The following is a 22,492-nucleotide window of genomic DNA, read 5'->3' as shown; positions in this document are numbered from 1 at the left end:
GGTACTGTGCTTTTCTTCACTCTTCAATAAAACTTTCTGGAAAATATGCAAGCCTCATCTTCTTGCACTCAGCCAAGTTCTTTACTAACTTGTCATTTAGCTATTTCTGTTTGTTATGATGGCACAGGAGGTGCCACCAGTGCTTACGAGGGGTTAGAGCAAATGAGCGAGTATGTACGGCCGCCACCACCCCCCATGGGAAGTGTGGCTCATGTGGGCAACCTCTTCTCTCGTGCAGGTACAATTGGTAGCTGCATGATTAAATTTGATTATGCAATTGAATGGAATTTTATTTACTGTTTATCCATTTTTTACTTTGGAATGTTACTGTTGCCCTTTTCCATGATACAGTATGCCATAGTATGTCCCATGTAAGACAGTGGATGTGCCGTGTCCTAAAATAATGAGACGAATGTCTGAAAATTTTCTCGCACTTCATACTATTTTTTGAATACTAATCATAATGATTACCATTGATTGTTTGACTGTACTGTACTGTATGTTATCTGCATGTTACTTTACATTTATTCGTGATATTCTACACAAATAATTATTGCATGTTTTAAAACTATCTGCAGTTTTAATGTTTCCTGAAATTAAAAAACTCTAATGTTCTTTTTAACTTTTCAAGATTGCTGAATGTAGTAAAATATTTCATCAACACAGGATTTTTAATTTTTGTTCTTTTCCTAAAACTATATTTTGGGAAAGTTAGGTAGTTGTCTTTGTGGTTAGCATAAATGTTTAATATGCATTTTACACTACTGTACAACTACCGTAGTTGCCTGTTTTCATGAAATTCCTTGCATTCTAAATGAAATGATATTGATTGAAAGTAATTTTCCCTTTCATCTGGTTTGTCCTTACTTGAATACAAGTGATCATATTTTAATTGGAGTATAATTTCAGCAAAACTGGAATGGCTGTTATACTTTTAATGAGATTGTTTGTAGTTGCTGCCGGGTGGAGGGTAAGCCTCACCAACCTAGCTGTCAGCAAAGCTCCCACTTTTGATTATGGCTGTAAGCTGTATCAGTATACCTCTTGTTGGCTCATCTGGCTGTTTTAATCTTTTTTATTTTTCTTTCAGTATTGTGTGTATTGATGTACAGAGACTCCATGTGCAGACATGGAGGTAAGCCCCGGTAAACTTGGCAAGAAATGAGGCATGTCAATGTCTAAAGGTAGCAGTGGATTCTCATCATCTTTGTGCCATTTACAGGGGCATGATTGTTCGCATTCATCCCCTTGTGAAGTGTGTAACTCGTGGCTTCCTCTGTAGTAGTAGATTTTGGCAAGAACAAGGTTAAGATAAATTCTTCAGCTTCAGATGTAGAAACACATTGTTTCCATAGAAACTCTTTAGTTCTTTCTTCTCTCCATCTGCTTCTCAACCTGTTGTACATTATTTGGATGCCTCTATGGCTGGGTCCTTTGGAGTAATTCAGGAGGCAGGAGGAGGCACCATCTTCTACTTGAGTCCAGTTTTATGGACTGCAGAAGTATCACATTCTCCTAGAGAAGACATTACTCCTCTGCCTTTCCCTTGATGTTTTCCTTCTGCTGTGCCGACTAACAACGACATGTATTAGGACTTAGACCTGCGGCACTTGTGGCCTTATTTGGGCATCACTGATAATCTGTCTCCTTAAAATCTTCTGAAGGTGCTTGTTTGATGCTTGGATCTTGAAGCGTAATCTTTGCTGCGACCTCCCCACCTCCTCATCCACCTGCTGAGCCACCAGAGTATGTGACAACCATTGAAGTGTCCTTGCTTGCTGTTGGGGAAGAACCTGTTATCTCTCCCGCTGCAGTATAGTTGTTGCAGCTCCTAAATTCTTGACTCTTTAAGTCCGGTGTTAGAGAAAAGCTTATGTGCTCTTCTTCTCAACCCAGCACCCTTGTATCTTAGATGTCCCTCTTGGCTGTTGAACCTTCAGTGTAACCCCCTGCCCCTGGTGCATCGAAGAAGAAGGCCAAAGTCTTTGGGGACTTCGACCAACCTCTTCTCATGTATGCGTGAGGTAGGCGATGTGGTACTGAGTGCTGACCCACCCTGGGAAGGTATGTCTGTATGCGGTACAGTTGTTCACTCGTCTGTTAAGACCAAACAAGCGCACTGTCGGTCGGTATGAAGGACGCCACCCTTTCCCCTTCCTTCTCTTGCATGTTTGAGGAATACTTCAGAATTTCTCCTCAAGATGACGATAGCCTAGCCGAAGGTCAACTGTTGTGGAAGTGGAACCCACGACTGATCTTCTCGTTCATGCGATTGATGAGGAGCGTGAGCTTAAAGACGATATAAGAAATTCATGTCATTGGCCCCTTCATCGCTCCCATCTCTGCTTGGTAGTCACCTTGAGATTAAACCTCACTTGCCTGGGCTCCATGTGTGTATATCTCCCCATGACTAGGCTCCCTGTGGTCGATCTCCACGTGCCAGCGCTTCATGTGCTCAGTTTCTGTGTTCCAGGTCTGCGCGTGCTTCATCACCTCATGATTGGTATCCATACAATTGGACATCACACGTTGAGACACCACACATTCGGACACCACATGTTCAGACACTTCACGCTTGATCTAGTGATCCTGACCTTCGGGTCACAGAGCATATGTCACCTGACCGGGTCACAGATCACATGTCTCCTGCTTCATCCGAGTGCTCAGAGTCTATGCACCAAGATCTTTCAATGTTCAGACATCCCTCCATTCACCGAGATCTTCCAATGTGCCAAGACCAGTTCACAACACGAGATTTTCGTGCATGCTGAGACTGGTCTACAACATGAGATCTTCCCACGTGCCAAGATCTTTCCATTCACCAAAACTTTCGAATCCATCTACATGATAGGAAGATGAGAAAGGTGACTTCCCAGGACTGCTCTGAGTGCTTGTACAAGCGCTGAGATTCCTCATCTTGTTCACATGATCGTCAGCAAGGCTTCTCTCATCCCAATGACAGGTACTCGCTTGACTCTCTGTGACCATCTTGGCGCACCAGTCAGGGGGCCACACAATGCTTTGATCACTCTTTAGAGGCTAATAATAATTATTCAAGAAGGAAACCCCTGGTGTTGGAGATTGGAGCTCTTTTTTTGCAGAAATAAGGACAGGTTATTATTATTATTACTAGTACCTGGGTATGCTGATAAACACGGCATTAGCAAGAGTCTTCACGTTGGATGATCGTATCAGAAGATCCAGGGAGGTAGCATAACTGTTTCTGCACAAACAAAAACTTGAGCATCTCCACCAGTGATCACTCCATTGCAGTCTGAAGCTTCACTGGTTGGTAATCAGTGATCCCCCTACCATCTGGTTCCAGTGGGACAAAAAGTAGAGGATGATCTAGTCTGGTTGCTGAATGATATAGACCTCATCATGGAAACTCCACTTGAGTCGTCACCTCCAGATATGCTGCTGTTCAGGGACACATCCATGGAGGGACAGGTTGCGTACCTGAATAACAGACCATCTCAGGGATATGGTTCACAGAAGAAAAAATCCTGCACATCAACCTGCTGGAAATGCAAGCAGCACTTCTGGCATTCCAAGCTTTCTAATAGAATTTTATTGGGCACTCAGTAGCATCGATGAGTGACATTACCGTTGTGGCTTACTTTGACAAGCAAAGGGCCACTGTTTCATAGACCCTTTGCAAGTTGGATAAGAAGGTACACAGTCATGTAATCAATAATACTGTATAACTGTCATAAAGGTTTATTCCAGGCAAGAGGAATGTTTTATCAGACACACTCAGTCACTAGGGGTAGGTTATAAGATCAGAATGGTCCTTACATCCGTGTGTGGTATAAAGGCTTCGTGCTCTTTAGGGTTTACCATCGATCAACTCGTTTGCCACTCAATCCAACAAGAGACTTCCAGTATTCTGCTTTCTATCAGCACCCTTCAAAGATGGCTTCCAACACCACTGTAAAGACATAGATGATTACACCTTTCCACCCTTCTGCTGATTATTCAACAGAACCTTAAACCTTTCCACTTTGTGGGAATTGTCTATTCTCATGAGGAACTTCGAACAGTTTTGCCCTCTCAATAAATTCAAGTACCAGAATGGGATGTCACTCAAGTCATCAGGTCTCTCAAGCACATCCCGTAGGAGCCCTTGAGATGGGCATTAGATAGGGTGCTGTCTTCTTAATAGCCTTGGCTAAGAGGAGCTGCATGGCATTTCGTATGACACAAGTTACTGTACAATATACTGAAGGACGGAAGAATGATGACTTACTTCTCTGTCAAGTTAGGGCACTACGGCACTACTTGAAGAGGACTCACAGCTTTAGTTCAGACCACCAGAGACTTTTTCTCGGCAATGGAAGGGTAGAAAAGATATCCAAGAACACCATTTCTTTCTGGCTTTGTGACACAATCAGAATTACTTATCCTGCAACCAGCAAGGGAACTGAAGAACCATTCTAGGCTCGAATGCATGAAGTTAGAGGTATCGAATCTACTCTATCTTTCAGGAATTAACAGTCAGTGACACAAGTCTTGAAGGCAGGAATCTGGAAATAACAGAAAACCTTCACTGCCTACTTGCCTACTACCTACGGGGGTATACCCACAGGTCCATGGATATCTGTACCCTTGGTCCAGTGGTAGCTGCTCAACGGGTTGCTCCCTCACAGGACAAGAAGCATCTTGTGTAATGTAGTGGTTGCAATGTAGTCTAGAAGGAGATGTAAGAGTAACTGACCCTTTTCCTTTTCTTGTCCCCCTTCCTTGGGATGTAGCAGTTGTTTTGTTATGTGCTGGACCAGATGCAGGTAAGCCTCAGGATCAAGCAATATTTTTGTAAAGATAAGTTTTGTTTAGAAGTATCTCCCCATCCTCCCAGACAAGCAGGAGGATTTACAAAACGTATGCAAACCAGTTCTTGTAAATGATCATATATCCTTCAATAACTGTCTTTCAGTCATCTAATCCTTACCCTAACACTTGTGACATCTTTATGTCCAGGTCATTAGGAAGTTGACAGGAGTCATTACTCGGTTTCTTTACAGGACTTGAGTACCTTGACAATCCTGAGAATGTGAATCGGCCAGTTTTAGTTCTAGGGACTTCCTCCTTCCTACAGACAAGTCTCTTGCTAAAGGACGAGTATTGGTAGTTATGTAGGAACAAGTGACAAATATTTATGTAATTTGTATTTTTCCTAACTATACAAACTTGAGTCCTTCAAGTTACACTTCCTGCCTCAACCACCCCGCAAAACCTAGGTCTAAGGTCAAAAGTGGGAGCTTCTCTGACTGCCTGGTAGACATGACTTCCCTACTCTATCTTTCAGGAATTAACAGTCAGTGACACAAGTCTTGAAGGCAGGAATCTGGAAATAACAGAAAACCTTCACTGCCTACTTGCCTACTACCTACGGGGGGATACCCACAGGTCCATGGATATCTGTACCCTTGGTCCAGTGGTAGCTGCTCAACGGGTTGCTCCCTCACAGGACAAGAAGCATCTTGTGTAATGTAGTGGTTGCAATGTAGTCTAGAAGGAGATGTAAGAGTAACTGACCCTTTTCCTTTTCTTGTCCCCCTTCCTTGGGATGTAGCAGTTGTTTTGTTATGTGCTGGACCAGATGCAGGTAAGCCTCAGGATCAAGCAATATTTTTGTAAAGATAAGTTTTGTTTAGAAGTATCTCCCCATCCTCCCAGACAAGCAGGAGGATTTACAAAACGTATGCAAACCAGTTCTTGTAAATGATCATATATCCTTCAATAACTGTCTTTCAGTCATCTAATCCTTACCCTAACACTTGTGACATCTTTATGTCCAGGTCATTAGGAAGTTGACAGGAGTCATTACTCGGTTTCTTTACAGGACTTGAGTACCTTGACAATCCTGAGAATGTGAATCGGCTAGTTTTAGTTCTAGGGACTTCCTCCTTCCTACAGACAAGTCTCTTGCTAAAGGACGAGTATTGGTAGTTATGTAGGAACAAGTGACAAATATTTATGTAATTTGTATTTTTCCTAACTATACAAACTTGAGTCCTTCAAGTTACACTTCCTGCCTCAACCCCCCTGCAAAACCTAGGTCTAGGGTGGGAGCTTCTCTGACTGCCTGGTAGACATGACTTCCCTTCCACCACCAGTAACTACAAGCATCTCATTAAAAGTTTAACAGCCTTTTCAGCCTCACAAAATCATATTCCTATTAAAAGTTTAACAGCCTTTTCAGCCTCACAAAATCATATTCCTATTAAAGGACTTTATAAATTTTTATTGTTAGGAAAAAAGAATTCTAATGATAAAATTTCCTATTTCTATACTCGCCTGATGTCCATATTGCTTTCGACTAAGCTTGGAATGTCAACATAACTCCTTAAAATAGAAAATTTCCCATTTTCTTTAGTGAAAGATTAAAAAAGATCAGACAATGGCTAGGTTAAGTAAAATTTGGAAATCAAATAGTGTGAAATTACAAATAAAAATCAGACTATATATCTGTCTAGTGAGATCGGTTTTACTATATAGACTTGAGTCGTGATATGACAAGGAAACAATCTCTAATAGATTTAGTAGATTTGAGAACAAAGCGTGCAGAAGGATAGCCTATTGGTAGTTAAATGGCAGGACAGGATTAGAAATGAAATTATAAGAGAGATTACTTGAGTGCCATATGTGGATGAGATCGTGGTGAGGGGTAGATGGAGATGGTTTGGGCATGCTCTTTGCACTTCCCAAGAGAGATTAGTTCACCAAACATTCAGCTGGGCTCCACAAGGTGGAAGACACAGGCCTACATGGGTGAGGACTACGGAGCGTAAAGTAGGAGATGATGAATGGAGAAGTAGTGAATTAAAAACTCAAGATAGGGACGACTGGCAAAATCTAATCGAGACCCTTTGCATCAATAGGCATTGGAGGAGATGGTGATAACAACACCTGATAATTCCAAATCACCAGCAGATATAGGTTTTCCTGACATATTCAAGAACACTAGTCACTTTGCTTTACCAAACAAACACTTCTGTTTTTACAACAGAAATGTGTGCTAACAAAGACATTTTTGGTCTTCACAACAGAAATGTGTGCTAACAAAGACATTTTTGGTCTTCACAACAGAAATGTGTGCTAACAAAGAAATTTTTGGTCTTTACAACAGAAATGTGTGCTAACAAAGAAATTTTTGGTCTTCAGTCATTCCATACCTTAAAATCTATTGTTAAAATAATTGTCTAGTACAACAAATACATTTTCTATTATATATATCATATGAAGCTAATATAATTTTTTTTAGATCCCAGCCCATGTGGGGCATAAAGAGGAATAAAGAAGCTGATAAAGCATCCAAACTGCCAACTAATAGGAATTATAAAGCAGCCAAAGGAACAACTGCTATTACAAGACCCAACAAAACCATTCCCATCCCTGATTGTTAAACATTTCTAAAACACTTTATAGTACTGAATCTTTGAAATAAGATAGATTTTATGGAATAAATTTGATAACAATAAATCAAAACAAATTAAACTCATCACTGGACAGAGACATTCCTCAAAACAAAAATAGCATCACATAGAAATTCTAAAAGCTTCTTTGAAGTGGTCATACATGTTTTACCCTTGGATATTTGATGAAATACCCACATGATACAATCCCCACATACATAGAAGACAGATCAGCTTTGACAGTAAAAATATTGGCAGGTCAACCATTAAACAGAACATAAAACACACTTAGAAATTTCACAGTAAAAATTATGATTAGAGTTGCAGTAGCCTATTGGAAGCATCTCTTTCTCTCGCAGTCTGTTGGATGAGGTTTGAGCCCCATTCAAGTTCGATAGTCTCTAATAGTTTCTGCAACCTCACTGTTCTTATGAGCTAGGGATTGTGTGTTTGGGAGAACCTTTAGGTCTACCTGCTAAGTCATCAGCAGCAATTGCCTGTCCCTAGCTTAATGGAGAAAGGGCTTGGGCAGTGATCATTTGTACATAAATCTCAGTCTCTTAGAGTATTGTCTTGTCCCTTGCCTATGCCATTCATGAGTAACCTTTTAACTTTTAGGATGATACTTTTACAGAATGCTATCATTGTTTAGATCTATAAAACGTGAATATAGTGTTTTACTAGTGACATGATACATACTTCTTGCAAGGTGTTTTATTACTCAACTATTTCATGATAGGTGAACTTTTTTGTTGTCTCAACAAATTGTCCATTTGTGTTTGCAACACTAACCTTATACACTGCAACCCTTACTACCATTGAAGAGGTTTCAGTCAAATTCAGTACAAAAGTAGACTGTCATGCATAGATGTGCATGAGGGAAATTCATCCAGCTGTGTCTATGTAAGCTTGTCTATCACACTAAGCATTTCATCACAGATTCTACATGCTTAAGGAATTTTAACTATATCTCGGTGTTAAGGTAGGTCATCATTTATCGATGGATGTACATGAAGAGATTGATTATCTGACTGTTCATTGGTATATATGTCACACCTGTCACCACAACTTATCCTACATGGTTAAAACTATTTCAGTAAAACTTGATAAAACAGTAACCCCATTATCCATACATTTATATAAAGGTACTTGGTCTGTCTCTCCAACCATCAGTGCTTCTTTCAAATTTAACCTTTCATCACAACTGCTACACTATTAGAGGGATTTCTGCCATACTTGGTACAAAACTAGACCGTCATCTAGAAATATGTGTGAACAGAGATCATCCGTCTGTCTTTGTCTGCCAGCATGTTTTTCCATCAGTGCATCTGTCCCACTTACCTTGTCATGGTAACTCTTCACTGTTGAAGGGCTTTCATTCAAACCTGGTACAGTCCAAAGCTAGGCCAACATAAAAGGTGAATGAATGGAGATCACTCATCTAGTTGACTGAATTCTTCAATCAGAATATTCTGAAAGAAGCTGGTTATGGGTCAATATATCTTGTTAAAATTTTGATAATCTTTTCATTTGAAGATAATTTTACTATTTGAAACTGTCGAGTCTCTCATCAAGTATGTTGTGTGAAAGAGCAGCATGTGGGATTACAGAAAATTACTTTCAATACACAATTAACCTTGAGTATTTTATCTCCTAGACCTAGAAACTTATTTTTGCAAGTTAAACACTTCTTAAAAATATATTTTGAAATGCATGAAAAAAAATAAAAGCCTGACAAATTATGATGATCGCTAGAATAATATAGCATCTTGTAAGAAACCTCTTAAATTTACCTTAACTTACCTGGCATGTATGTAAACAGTAATGATAGTTTAACATCCCATTTACTATTATATTTTATTGTTCATTGACTTGAATTCCAGATGCTATTTTTTCATCTTTGTGATCATTATCTTGACCTGAAGCAGAATTGCTTCATAAACCATTTTAAAACGTATTGAAGTTATTTTTTTCAGAGTCAGAGAAGTGGTTAAATTTTGTCTTCAATGAATTATAACAAACATTAAATTATGAGTAATTTACAATATACTATATCTAAACTATAGCAAATCTTATAGATATCTGTCCCACCTGTGATCACAAGTAGTTATGCAAAGTAGGTTTTCTGTACTCTTATTTTACAAGATAATACATGAAAAGCCATATTTATATACTGTACTGTACATCACACATCTTTGGAGTTAGAGTTTCATGAAAGATTGAAAAAAGCAAATCACACAATGGCTAGGTTAAGTAAAATTTGGAAATGCAATTGCCTGAAATTACATATAAAAATGTTATTTTTATTAGTAAAATAAATTTTTGAATATACTTACCCGATAATCATGTAGCTGTCAACTCCGTTGCCCGACAGAATTCTACGGGAGGGATACGCCAGCTATCACTATACTAGAAGGGGGTGTACTCACCAGCGCCACCTGTGGCCAGGTACTACAGTACTTCTTGTTGACACCTCCTCAATTTTTCCTCGGTCCACTGGTTCTCTATGGGGAGGAAGGGAGGGTCAATTAAATCATGATTATCGGGTAAGTATATTCAAAAATTTATTTTACTAATAAAAATAACATTTTTCAATATTAAACTTACCCGATAATCATGTAGCTGATTCACACCCAGGGGGGTGGGTGAAAACCAGTGTACAAGACTAAAGGATAGCTAAGTATCCCGTATTTCATATAATCAGTTATCTCAAAATAACAATGAAATAATAAGTACCTGGTAAGGAAGTCGACTTGAACCGTTACTCTGCCTTTATTAAGTTCGTCTTCCTTACTGAGCGCAGCGTTCCTCTTAGGAGGCTGAATCAACTCTAAGGTGCTAAAGTATATAGGGCTGCAACCCCTACTAAAGGACCTCTACACAACCTCTAACCCAGGCGCTTCTCAAGAATGAATTGACCACCCGCCAAATCAAAAGGATGCGGAAGGCTTCTTAGCCTACCGTAACAACCATAAAAACAACAATAAAAGCATTCAAGAGAAAGGTTAAAAAAGGTTATGGGATTAAGGGAATGTAGTGGCTGAGCCCTCACCTACTACTGCACTCGCTGCTACGAATGGTCCCAGGGTGTAGCAGTTCTCGTAAAGAGACTGGACATCTTTAAGATAAAATGATGCAAACACTGACTTGCTCCTCCAATAAGTTGCATCCATTATGCTCTGCAGAGAACGGTTTTTATTAAAGGCCATCGAAGTAGCTACGGCTCTCACTTCGTGGGTCCTTACCTTCAGCAAAGCAAGGTCTTCCTCCTTCAAGTGAGAATGGGCTTCTCTAAACAGAAGCCTTATATAATACGAAACCCCGTTTTTGGACATGGGCCTCGAAGGTTTCTTGATTGCACACCATAAGGCTTCTGACTGTCCTCGAATAGGTTTTGACCTATTAAGATAATATTTCAGAGCTCTGACAGGGCAAAGAACTCTTTCTAGCTCGTTACCTACCATGTTGGAGAGGCTAGGAATTTCAAACGATCTAGGCCAAGGACGTGAAGGAAGTTCATTCTTAGCTAAGAATCCGAGCTGTAAAGAACATGTTGCAGATTCGGATGTGAACCCAATGTTCTTGCTGAAGGCATGAACCTCACTGACTCTTTTAGCTGTTGCAAGGCAGACGAGAAAAAGAGTCTTGAGGGTAAGGTCCTTGAAGGAAGCTGACTGGAGAGGTTCGAACCTAGGTGACATAAGGAACCTTAAGACTACGTCTAGATTCCAGCCTGGAGTGGGTAGACGACGTTCTTTAGAAGTCTCAAAAGACTTAAGGATGTCTTGAAGGTCCTTGTTGGAAGAAAGGTCCAAACCTCTGTGGCGGAGAACTGAAGCCAACATACTCCTGTACCCTTTAATCGTAGGAGCTGAAAGGGATCTCTCATTCCTTAGATGTAATAGGAAGTCAGCTATTTGGGTTACAGAGGTATTGGTAGAGGAAACTGCATTGGCTCTACACCAGCTCCGGAAGACTTCCCACTTGGATTGGTAGACTCTACGAGTGGATACCCTCCTTGCTCTGGCAATCGCACTGGCTGCCTCCTTCGAAAAGCCTCTAGCTCTAGCGAATCTTTCGACAGTCTGAAGGCAGTCAGCCGAAGAGCGTGGAGGTTTGGGTGCAACCTGTCTACGTGAGGTTGACGTAGAAGGTCCACTCTTAGAGGGAGAGTCCTGGGGACGTCGACCAGCCATTGTAGTACCTCTGTGAACCATTCTCTTGCAGGCCAAAGGGGAGCAACCAGCGTCAGCCGTGTCCCTTCGTGCGAGATGAACTTCTGAAGGACTTTGTTTATGATCTTGAACGGTGGGAATGCGTAAAGGTCGAGATGGGACCAATTCAGCAGAAAAGCATCCACATGAACTGCTGCTGGGTCTGGAACTGGGGAACAGTACAAAGGAAGTCTCTTGGTCATGGAGGTGGCAAAAAGATCTATTGTCGGCTGACCCCACAAGGTCCAAAGTCTGTTGCACACGCTCTTGTGGAGGGTCCATTCCGTGGGGATGACCTGATCCCTTCTGCTTAGGCGATCTGCTGAGACGTTCATGTTGCCCTGAATGAACCTCGTAACTAGGGTGAGGTTTAGACTTCTTGACCAAATGAGGAGGTCCCTTGCTATCTCGTATAGGCTCCTCGAATGGGTCCCTCCTTGCTTGGAGATGTAAGCCAAGGCTGTGGTGTTGTCGGAGTTCACCTCCACCACCTTGCCTAGCAGGAGGGACTTGAAGTTCAATAGGGCTAAATGAACTGCTAGTAGCTCCTTGCAGTTGATGTGGAGCGTTTCCTGTTCCTCGTTCCACGTTCCCGAGCACTCCTGTCCGTTCAAGGTCGCGCCCCAGCCCGAGTCCGATGCATCCGAGAAGAGATGAAGATTGGGGGTCTGAATCGCCAACGATAGGCCCTCCCTGAGAAGGAGATTGGTCTTCCACCACAAGAGAGTGGTCTTCATCTCTTTGGTGACCGGGATAGAGACTGCTTCGAGCGTCAAACCCTTGTCCCAATGAGCTGCTAGATGGAATTGGAGAGGGCGGAGGTGGAGTCTCCCTAGCTCGACGAACAGGGCCAACGATGAAAGGGTCCCTGTGAGACTCATCCACTGTCTCACCGAGCAACTGCTCCTCTTCAGCATGCTCAGGATGCAATCTAGGGCTTGGCTTATCCTTGGGGCCGATGGAAAAGCCCGAAAATCCTGACTCCGAATCTCCATTCCCAGGTACATAATGGATTGGGAGGGAATGAGCTGGGACTTTTCTAAATTGACTAACAGACCCAGTTCTTTGATCAAGTCCAAAGTCCAGTTGAGACTCTCCAGACAGCGACGACTCGTGGAGGCTCTCAACAGCCAGTCGTCTAAATAAAGGGAGGCTCTGATGTCCGATAAGTGGAGGAATTTTGCAATATTCCTCATCAGATGCGTAAACACCATAGGAGCTGTGCTTAGGCCAAAACACAGGGCTTGGAATTGGTAGACAACCTTTCCAAAAACGAATCTCAGGAAAGGTTGGGAGTCTGGATGAATAGGAACGTGAAAGTAAGCATCTTTCAGATCCAACGATACCATCCAGTCCTCCTGCCTGACCGCTGCTAGGACCGACTTCGTCGTCTCCATAGTGAACGTCTGCTTGGTGACATAAGCATTGAGCGCGCTGACGTCCAGCACCGGTCTCCAACCTCCTGTCTTCTTGGCCACCAGAAAGAGACGGTTGTAGAAGCCCGGGGATTGATGGTCCCGGACTATAACCACTGCCTTCTTCTGTAACAGGAGCGACACCTCCTGGTGCAACGCTAGCCTCTTGTCCTTTTCCTTGTAGTTGGGAGAGAGGTTGATGGGAGAAGTGGTCAGAGGGGGTTTGCGGCAGAATGGTATCCTGTAACCCTCCCTCAGCCAACTGACAGACTGGGCGTCTGCACCTCTCTTTTCCCAGACTTGCCAGAAGATCTTGAGTCTGGCTCCTACTGCTGTCTGGAGAGGAGGAGAGTCAGTGTTTGCCTTTTGAAGTCTTGGAACCTTTCCTAGACTTGCTCCTGGAAGAGTCTGGACGGGAGCTTCCTCGGCTGGGGGCTCTACCACGAAAGGGCGGAATAAACCTCGTAGCAGGAGTATCAGCCACTGGGGTGCGATAAGTCCTGGGGACTGAGGGAGCAACCTTAGTCTTACGAGCTGAAGAGGCCACAAGATCATGGGTGTCCTTTTGAATCAGGGCCGCAGACAAGTCCTTAACAAGCTCTTCGGGAAACAAGAACTTAGAGAGCGGAGCGAAAAGGAGTTGAGACCTTTGACAAGGTGTGATGCTGGAAGAAAGGAAGGTACAAAGCTGCTCCCTTTTTTTAAGCACTCCTGACACAAACATTGAAGCAAGCTCGCCAGATCCATCCCTAATAGCTTTATCCATGCAGGACATTAAGAGCATGGCTGAGTCCTTGTCCGCAGGGGAGGTCTTCTTGCTAAGGGCCCCCAGGCACCAGTCTAGGAAATTGAACATCTCAAAGGCTCGAAATACACCCTTTAGGAAGTGATCTAGATCGGAGAAGGTCCAGCAAACCTTAGAGCGCCTCATTGCTGTTCTACGAGGAGAGTCTACCAAACTTGAGAAGTCAGCCTGGGCAGAGGCAGGTACTCCCAAGCCTGGTTCCTCTCCTGTGGCATACCAAACGCCCGCTTTAGAAGTGAGCTTAGTCGGTGGGAACATAAAGGAAGTCTTTCCTAGTTGCTGCTTAGACTGCAACCACTCCCCTAAAATTCTTAGAGCTCTCTTAGAGGACCTTGCAAAGACGAGCTTAGTATAAGTTGACTTTGCTGGCGTCATGCCCAGCGAAAACTCAGATGGCGGAGAGCGGGGGGTAGCAGAGACAAAATGGTCTGGGTATACCTCTCTGAAAAGAGCCAGGACCTTACGAAAGTCAATAGGAGGAGGAGAAGACTTGGATTCTTCCACGTCTGATGAGGGATCCAGGTGTGCAGCCTCATCATCAGAAACCTCATCACCAGAGTGTAGCGAAGTGAGAGGTAAGGTATGCTGAACAGCAGAATCTGCACGAGCGGGAGCAAAATCGCTTGTGGTTTCATCCTCAAGTCTCTGTTGCTGAGGCAAAACCTGAGGTTCAGGCTGCAAAGGCTGGTCAAAAGGAGTAGCAGAAGGTAGGCGTATGGGTTGAGGAGGCTGACTCCTGGCATGAGTGTCTTGACTCAAGAGTTGCGCTTGCTGTAAGGTTAGCGGATGCGCAGTAGCAGGTTCCTGAGGAACGAGTTGAGGTTCCTGAGGTGTGAGCTGCGAGAGTTGAGGTAGTGGCTGCGCAGAACGCAGTTCTTGTCTCGCGAGTTGAGGTTCCTGAGGCGCAAGGCTAAGGTGTTGAGGCTCTCGCCTTGAGGAGGGTTGAGGTCGCTGCAGCGAGAGCTGAGGTGTCTGCCTCATGGATGGGAGAGGTTGTTGTACCTCAAGAGAGTGTTGCCTCACTGGTGGAACCGCAAGTGGAAGCGGAGGAAGTAAGGTATAAGCTTCCTGTTCCCATTGCTGAGGTTGCCTTAAGGAAGGCGGAGGTAGCTGCACACCGCTGGAAACTGGCAACTCAGTACGTGGTAAGGTATCCTGAGGAGCCTCAACATCGTACGCCTGGCAGACAGGACTGCGGTTAGGCGGAGCGATCGCAGGAGGAGGTGTAACCTTCTCAGCCTGACACTCACGCATTAAGACCGCAAGTTGTGACTGCATGGACTGCAGTAGAGTCAACTTGGGGTCGGCAGACACTAAGGTCTGCTGAGGCAAAGCCTTAACAGAAGAGATCTGTTGCGGCAGCACCTTACTCCTCTTAGGAGGTGTGCAGTCAACTGATGACTGCGGCGAGTCAGAGCTGATCCAATGACTGCAGCCAGGTTGTAGAGCTCTTGAGGTCTGGACTTTGCGTTTGAGAGGTCTTGAGACCTGAGTCCAACGTTTTCTTCCTGACAATTCTTCAGCAGACGAGTAAAAGACGGGCTCAATCGTCTGCGGGTGGGAGTGACGGTCTCTGGAAGACACGCCCGCAACCACCGAGGATACTTCTGTGCGCCGATCAAGGCCTGCCGAACCCTTTTGCCCTTCGACATTGCTTCTCCCCTGGGCTTGGGAGCTTGCAAGAGGTCCCGGACTGGGAGGACGACTGGCACGCACAGAAGTACCCTCACGCACCACACTGACACTGACACTAGCACTTGGCACTGCACTGACACTAGCACTTGTCACAGCACTGGCACTATTACCACCCACTGCACTCTTGACCTTAAGTTCCTTGACTTCGGCCATAAGAGACTTATGATCACTAACCACCGATTCCACTTTGTCACCTAAAGCCTGAATGGCACGCAAAACAACAGACATATCAGGTTGAGGGCAAATAGTAGGTTCGGGGGTAGCCACTACAGGGGGAGGAAAAGGTAGGGGATCATGAGGTGAGGAAAAAAGTGAAGAGCGAGAAGAACTCCTCCTAACTCTCTCTCTCTCTAACTTGGTTGAATATTTAAGAAATCGGACAAATTCAAGTTCCGAAAGTCCGGCGCATTCCTCACATCGATCTTCCAACTGACAGGGTCTTTCCCTACAGTCAGAACAAGCGGTGTGAGGATCTACCGATGCCTTCGGAATACGCCTATTACAAGACCTACATCGTCTATGGGGTGGGGCTTGTGAAATGTCAGACATCTTGAATCAAAGAGTTAGCCAAGTGGGGATTCCAAATCAAGCAAAAAGATCGTTAACCATTAATCAGAACTAAATAATAGCTATCTAAGCTAATATAGAAGTTTTCCAGTAAAGCGACAGCCGAAATCTGAGAGAAATACTTCACCAAAAGCCGTGAAAATACTCCAAGATCATAAGCGTATCCCAGAACGTCTTGCTGGAAGCACGACAGAGGAAAAATTGAGGAGGTGTCAACAAGAAGTACTGTAGTACCTGGCCACAGGTGGCGCTGGTGAGTACACCCCCTTCTAGTATAGTGATAGCTGGCGTATCCCTCCCGTAGAATTCTGTCGGGCAACGGAGTTGACAGCTACATGATTATCGGGTAAGTTTAATATTGAAAAATCAGGTTATATATCTGTTTAGTGAGATCAGTGTTACTGTATGGCCATGAGTCGGACAGTTTAAGTTTGTATAAATATGAGCAAGGCACTTAATTACTTTTTACTGTTGGGCTCGTGCACAGTACATTAAAACAATAATTAGTAATGTTTTGTGAAATGCTGCACTATAATGTAATATAGGCACAAAATTCATGAGAATTTTTATTCCTTCATGCAGCCCCTTATAGGAGTTCTGGGTGGTAAGTTATTCATATTGCTTACAGTGTTTTCTTGGCCGCAATATCTAATGAACTTACAACAGTTTTGTAACTATCTAATTATCTACTGTACTTCAAAACTCTATCTTGATGAGCATTTTCTGAACCTTGATAGAAGGAGATATTTATATTAAAAGAGTGAAAGCCTAATAGTGTATGTACTTCTGGTTAGTTATCATTATGTTATCTATAAAAAAGGCAAAGTATAACATGAAAAAAATATAAATTTTTTCAAAGGTTTTACTGTTGTTTCTTTCTTATGGTCTTATAGGTAAAGACTAATTATTTTTGGTTTTTTTAGTCTTCAAGGAAATATTTATCACAATTCTACTTTTGCAGTAATCAAGTCTCCTGTCTGTACTGTGTTTTGTACATATGTTCATGAAAACAAAAGATCATCTAAATGATTTATTTAAAGATTTACATGCATATTCACAATTGACGGATCATAATTAGAGTGGTATTTTGTACAAATCTTTTTGCTAGTACATTTAGAAATCCATTTTCAATAAGAATTTGTTTTAGAAACCTTGCATTATTTGTTTTGCATTGCAGTGCATTTCATTATCACTATGGCCATGAGGGACTTACAAGAATATAATAGAAATATGTATAAATCTAAAAGTTATGGTAGTCCAACCTAAGAAAAATAAGGAATTTATGATAATTTTTCATTGTTGTTCAAAACAGTTAACTTTCTTCACAGCACTTATGATGTTATCTCCTCCATCAGGCGACTTGGGGAAGGCAGTTGGCACTCTGGTGGCCACAATGACCCACGAGGGGGCGAGCGACTTGCCTAGCGATGAGGAGGAAGACCCTAATGCCTCTGACACTGAAGAAGAGAAGGCTGTGTAATTCAACTACGTGGCTCAACCTCTGGCAATAGGTGGGGCAAATCCAGGAACTAGCAACACCCGTTTTGCCAATGGAGATACTGAATGCTCCCGGTTCTGAAATTGAAAATTTTTTTACTTGGGCTATTAGAATACTTTAATGTTAATTGTTTAAAAGCAGAAGGCATGCTAGTTTTTTCCATTTCCTTACATCCATGTCAGTTTTTATATGCCCTTGGTAGATCATTCAATAAATCATCACTTGGAAAGGAGAAAATCTAGCATGTCACAAGCTTTGTATCTTTATGCACAACTCAGAGAATACAAGAATATTTTCAATGAACTGGGTATATTTCATGACTACATGTCCCAATTTATGTTCATATTTACTTAATATACAATACATAAGTAGAAGTGTTTGCCTGAATCAAAAGAATAAGATTCGGATTTAAAAGTACAGTATGTGTTAGAAACAAATTGTATAGATTGTATCATAAAAAGAATTTTTGGCTTGCATATAAAACGAGCATAAGCGTTGTAGTCATGTGTCAATGGTGCAAAGATGAAAACCCTAAATGTGATACCCCAGTTTACAGTTAAAAGTGTCATTACTGTATGCCATTTATTTTATTATTTTTCCCGAACATTTGCAAATGTAGGAAAGGACATTGTTCAAATTAATTAGTACAGTTTTATGAATTTTTATTCAGCCTTTGTTGCTGACTCAAGTGACCATATGTGTACATATCATGATTCATAAAGTTATATCAAAGTCACATATTGCTATAGATATAGTTTTTATGAATATGTTTTCCAGTTGTTATGTCGTGCTTGTCATTGATTACATGGATGCCTTATTCTTATTTCTAGCTGTTCTGTAAAACGACATTTAGCTAAGTTGAGTACAGATCTTTCGTAACTTGCAACAATTTGAGTTGTAACTTTGGTTTGAAGCTGAATAAATCAAGGTCAGGTTGTTTGCTCCTTAATTCGTAATATTTGAATATTGCTTAGAATTAACTAATAAAAGTGGCTATGATGTTAAGAAAAGTCTTTCATTATCCTTAACTGTTTCCCTTTCAATGGTGCACAACCACTTTCTCTTATAATTCAAATTCAGATTTCTGTAAAATGACAAAATTTATGTGTCAAATAGAGATTAAACTAAATTAAAAATATATCCAGTATGACTTGAATTTACAGGAATCAGATAAAAGTTATGCTTGGAAAAGAATCTTATCTTCTTAATGAACTGTTAGAAAATAATGACCCATAACAATTAACCCTCTAGTGATCCAGGCCGTGAATAGATAGGTGTCAGACTGGTAACTTTTGGCCAAAGGCAAGCCTATTTACTGGAAGCAATGACATCAGGGGTCAACCTTTTTTATGTTGATGTTTCATAGCATAAGTAAACAAATTGATAAAGATAGAAACAAAATTAAATTAAAAAGCTGAATAAAGGATTATGCCAAAGTGCATCATCATATTACTATAGTTAGAATAAAAAAAATTTTGAAATCAAATAAACTACTTTCACACAATTTGTGTGCTATTTGTTCGATGAAAAAAGCTAAACGAAAATGAAAAAAAAATATGCCATGACATAATTGTTCTGCAATGCACATGCAACAAGCATTGCACATACAAATAAAGGAGAAAGCCTTCTTTACCTTTTCTCCTACTAAATGCAGTCAGATAGGCTTGAATGACAAATGCCATTGAATGTAGCACTCAAATTTCAACTGTATTTTCATTAGTGTAATTAGATTTTCCACTTTTAGGCCAATGTCAACTTTATTGACAAAAGACTTTTAATCTACACATACAATTGTCACCCTTATGTGACCCCTTGTGGCCTTTACAGTAATACCTCGACATATAAGCATTCCAACATAGAGCATCTCCTGTGTTGTATTTGCATTATTTACATGATTTTAACTGAATTTGTGAAAATCTTATGTAATTGGTGATGGGTCCTAAGAAAAGGAGTGGTATGGTTGGTAGTGAGAAGAAAAAACTCATGATGACAATGAAGATAAAGCATTAAATTATCAAGAAACATGAGTGTGGTGTCCGCGTGAATGAGATGGCACACCTTTATGATCAGAGTACATTGACAATATAAAAAGCTTAAAAAAAGTAGACAGGAATAAAAAGATTAGAAAACTAAACAAAGTTAATTTTAAGTTTAAGTGTTACACTATTGTGAGGAACAGTATTAATATGGTATCTCCTCCTATGCCTATTGATGCAAAGGGCCTTGGTTAGATTTCACTAGTTGTCTCTATCGTGAGCTTTTAATTCAATACTTCTTCATTCATCATCATCTACTTCATGCTTCATAGTCCTCAGACATGAAGGCCTGGCCGTTCCAACTCTTTCAGTGCCTTGTGGAGCACAGCTAAACGTGTTGTGAACTAATCTTTCTTGGGGAGTGCAAAGAGTATGCCCAAACCATCTCCATCTACCCCTCACCATGATTTCATCCACATCTGGAACTCGGGTGATCTCTCTTATAGCTTCTTTTCTAATCCTGTCCTGCCATTTAACTACCATTATCCTTCCGAGGGCTTTGTTCTCAAGTCTACCAAATCTATTGGCGAGTGTTCCATTGTCATACCATGACTCATGGCCATACAGTAACACCGATCTCATTAAACTGGTGTATAGCCAGATTTTTATATGTAACTTCAGGCGATTTGATTTCTAAAGTTTACTTACAATGAAATACGACAAACAACAGTTTACTTAAAAAAAGTAATTATTCAATTAACTTTTATTCCTACCAATCTGAATTTAGTGAAAGACTAAAACAAGCAAATCAAACAATGACTAGGTTAAGTAAAATTTGGAAATTAAATCGCCTGAAATTATTTTTAAAAATCAGACTACTGTATATATAAGTTTAGTGAGATCGTTTTTACTATATGGACATGAGTCATGGTATGACAATGAAACAATCTCCAACAGATTTAGTAGATTTGAGAACAAAGCCCTGAGAAGGATATTCAGAATTAAATGGCAGGACAGGATTAGAAATGAAACTATAAGAGAAATTAGGCCAGTCGAGTGCCATATTTGGATGATATCATGATGAGGGGTAGATGACGATGGTTTGGGCATGCTTTTCGTACTCCCTAAAAGAGATTAGCTCACCAAATGTTTAGCTGGGCTCCACAAGGCACTAGAAGAGTTTGAAGACCCAGGCCTACATGGCTGAGGACTATGAAGCGTAAGTAGATGACGAATGAAGAAGTATTGAATTAAAAGCTCAAGATACAGACGACTGGCGAAATCTAACCGAGGCCCTTTGCGTCAATAGGCGTAGGAGGAGATGGTAATGATGAATTGTATTTGTATTGCAAATATCATCATATTTTAGTTTTATATTGTGTGTTCTTTTGGATCATATTTCGTTCTAGAAATTTGTCTGTTTTTCCTTTTGCCAATATGAATGAGAAAAATACTTATATGTCTTATTTTGCGGATTAATAGAGAGTTATCAGTACAAAATTAATTAATTTTATACTAATTTAGTTTAAAATTGTATTTATTATGCCAACAAAAAAAGAAAAAAACAAGTCTGGTACACTACACACACGAAAGTAGAGCACTGTAGCAACAGTGTATCGAATGTACACGTATCAAGTTGTCATAATGTTGAGGCCGCAACTGTAGCGCTGTAACATCATTGCGCTCAACTGTGATCGCCGATCAGTGACCAGTCCAGGTTCCAGATTCCTTGTTGTGGGTGACTCTTCAGATTCAGTATCGTGAGTCTGTGATTAGAAGAAGCGTAGTAGGTGCAAAGCCCTGCAAATTGCACAAAATTCATTAGCATTAGTTACCTCCTGTGTTATTATTTCTAAGTGTCAGTGCTGTTTACCGACAACTCGACGAGGGCCAACGCACAAGTTGCAGATGCTGCACACATTTAGATACATCACTTCACGAATATGAAGATAAAAAATGGTGGCAGTTAAAGATAGGGAGTGGTCGTAAATTACTTGCTGACATGAGATTCCAAAATTTAGGATATGACAGAAAATTGAAGTTTGAGCGAGAGAGGTAGGCTACAAATCGTAAGTAAAATCGCGTTATTTACTACAGGAAAACCTATATTTTCTGTTCGAAATGAGAATCTGTAAGACAGTAAAACTTTACCAATCGTTTCTTTGGAAAATATCATTGCTTTAAAAGAAAAATTTTCTATATTTGTCAAGAAAAATGAGGTTGTGCTGAATAGTCATTGAAGGAAAGGCTTGCAGTCTTTTATAAACTCTCATTGACTATTCATATAAGTTTAAGCGAATAAAAGCTTATGATTCTTATATTTACGCTTAATAAATACTAAAGAAAGTTTGCTATATAACAAGTTTTTATATATGTCCAAATAATGCAAATTATATTCACCATTTTATAACGATAAATTTCAGTAATTGGATAAACGCTCTCTCTCTCTCTCTCTCTCTCTCTCTCTCTCTCTCTCTCTCTCTCTCTCTCTCTCTCTCTCTCTCTCAGGTTTGTAATCATAGAATATACAATAGGTAGCATCGTCTCTTGTAATCTAGATATCAATCATATCTATGGATGTCAATTATGTATATCTACAGGAAATCTGATATTCTCCGCCAAGAATAATTGGTTTAAATGATAAAGGGACTTAGAGTAAAATTTGATAAAAACTCAATTCTCGTGTTCCAATAAAAACACAACTCTTCACTCACATTTCTATTTTTCAATTGTTCTTTAGTAATAACAAGCAGTTATATGGTCTGGGACCCAGCAAATAGCGTTCATATACTAATTCAAGACAATTGAAGACCATTCATTCATGGCAGAATGTCGAAGCAAATATTGTAGGCATCTCATAACATCTTATGTCCACATATACAGAAGTGATATTCAATGTTCTTC

General features: G+C 40.9%; 1 protein-coding gene across 1 annotated transcript in view; it reads left to right on the top strand.

The window, feature by feature from the left end:
• The window catches only part of LOC137634907 (uncharacterized), a 95,260-nt gene extending 76,635 nt beyond the window's left edge, over nucleotides 1–18,625 (top strand). The window contains 3 exon segments of the mRNA XM_068367454.1: nucleotides 128–238; nucleotides 16,697–16,718; nucleotides 17,470–18,625. Coding sequence (XP_068223555.1) covers nucleotides 128–238; nucleotides 16,697–16,718; nucleotides 17,470–17,539 — 203 coding nt within the window. The 3' untranslated portion in view covers nucleotides 17,540–18,625.
• Nucleotides 18,626–22,492: the final 3,867 nt, after the last annotated feature.

This window comes from Palaemon carinicauda, chromosome 45, assembly GCF_036898095.1.
Source record: "Palaemon carinicauda isolate YSFRI2023 chromosome 45, ASM3689809v2, whole genome shotgun sequence".
NCBI lineage: Eukaryota > Metazoa > Arthropoda > Malacostraca > Decapoda > Palaemonidae > Palaemon > Palaemon carinicauda.
This window is presented reverse-complemented; position numbering and strand designations above follow the sequence as displayed.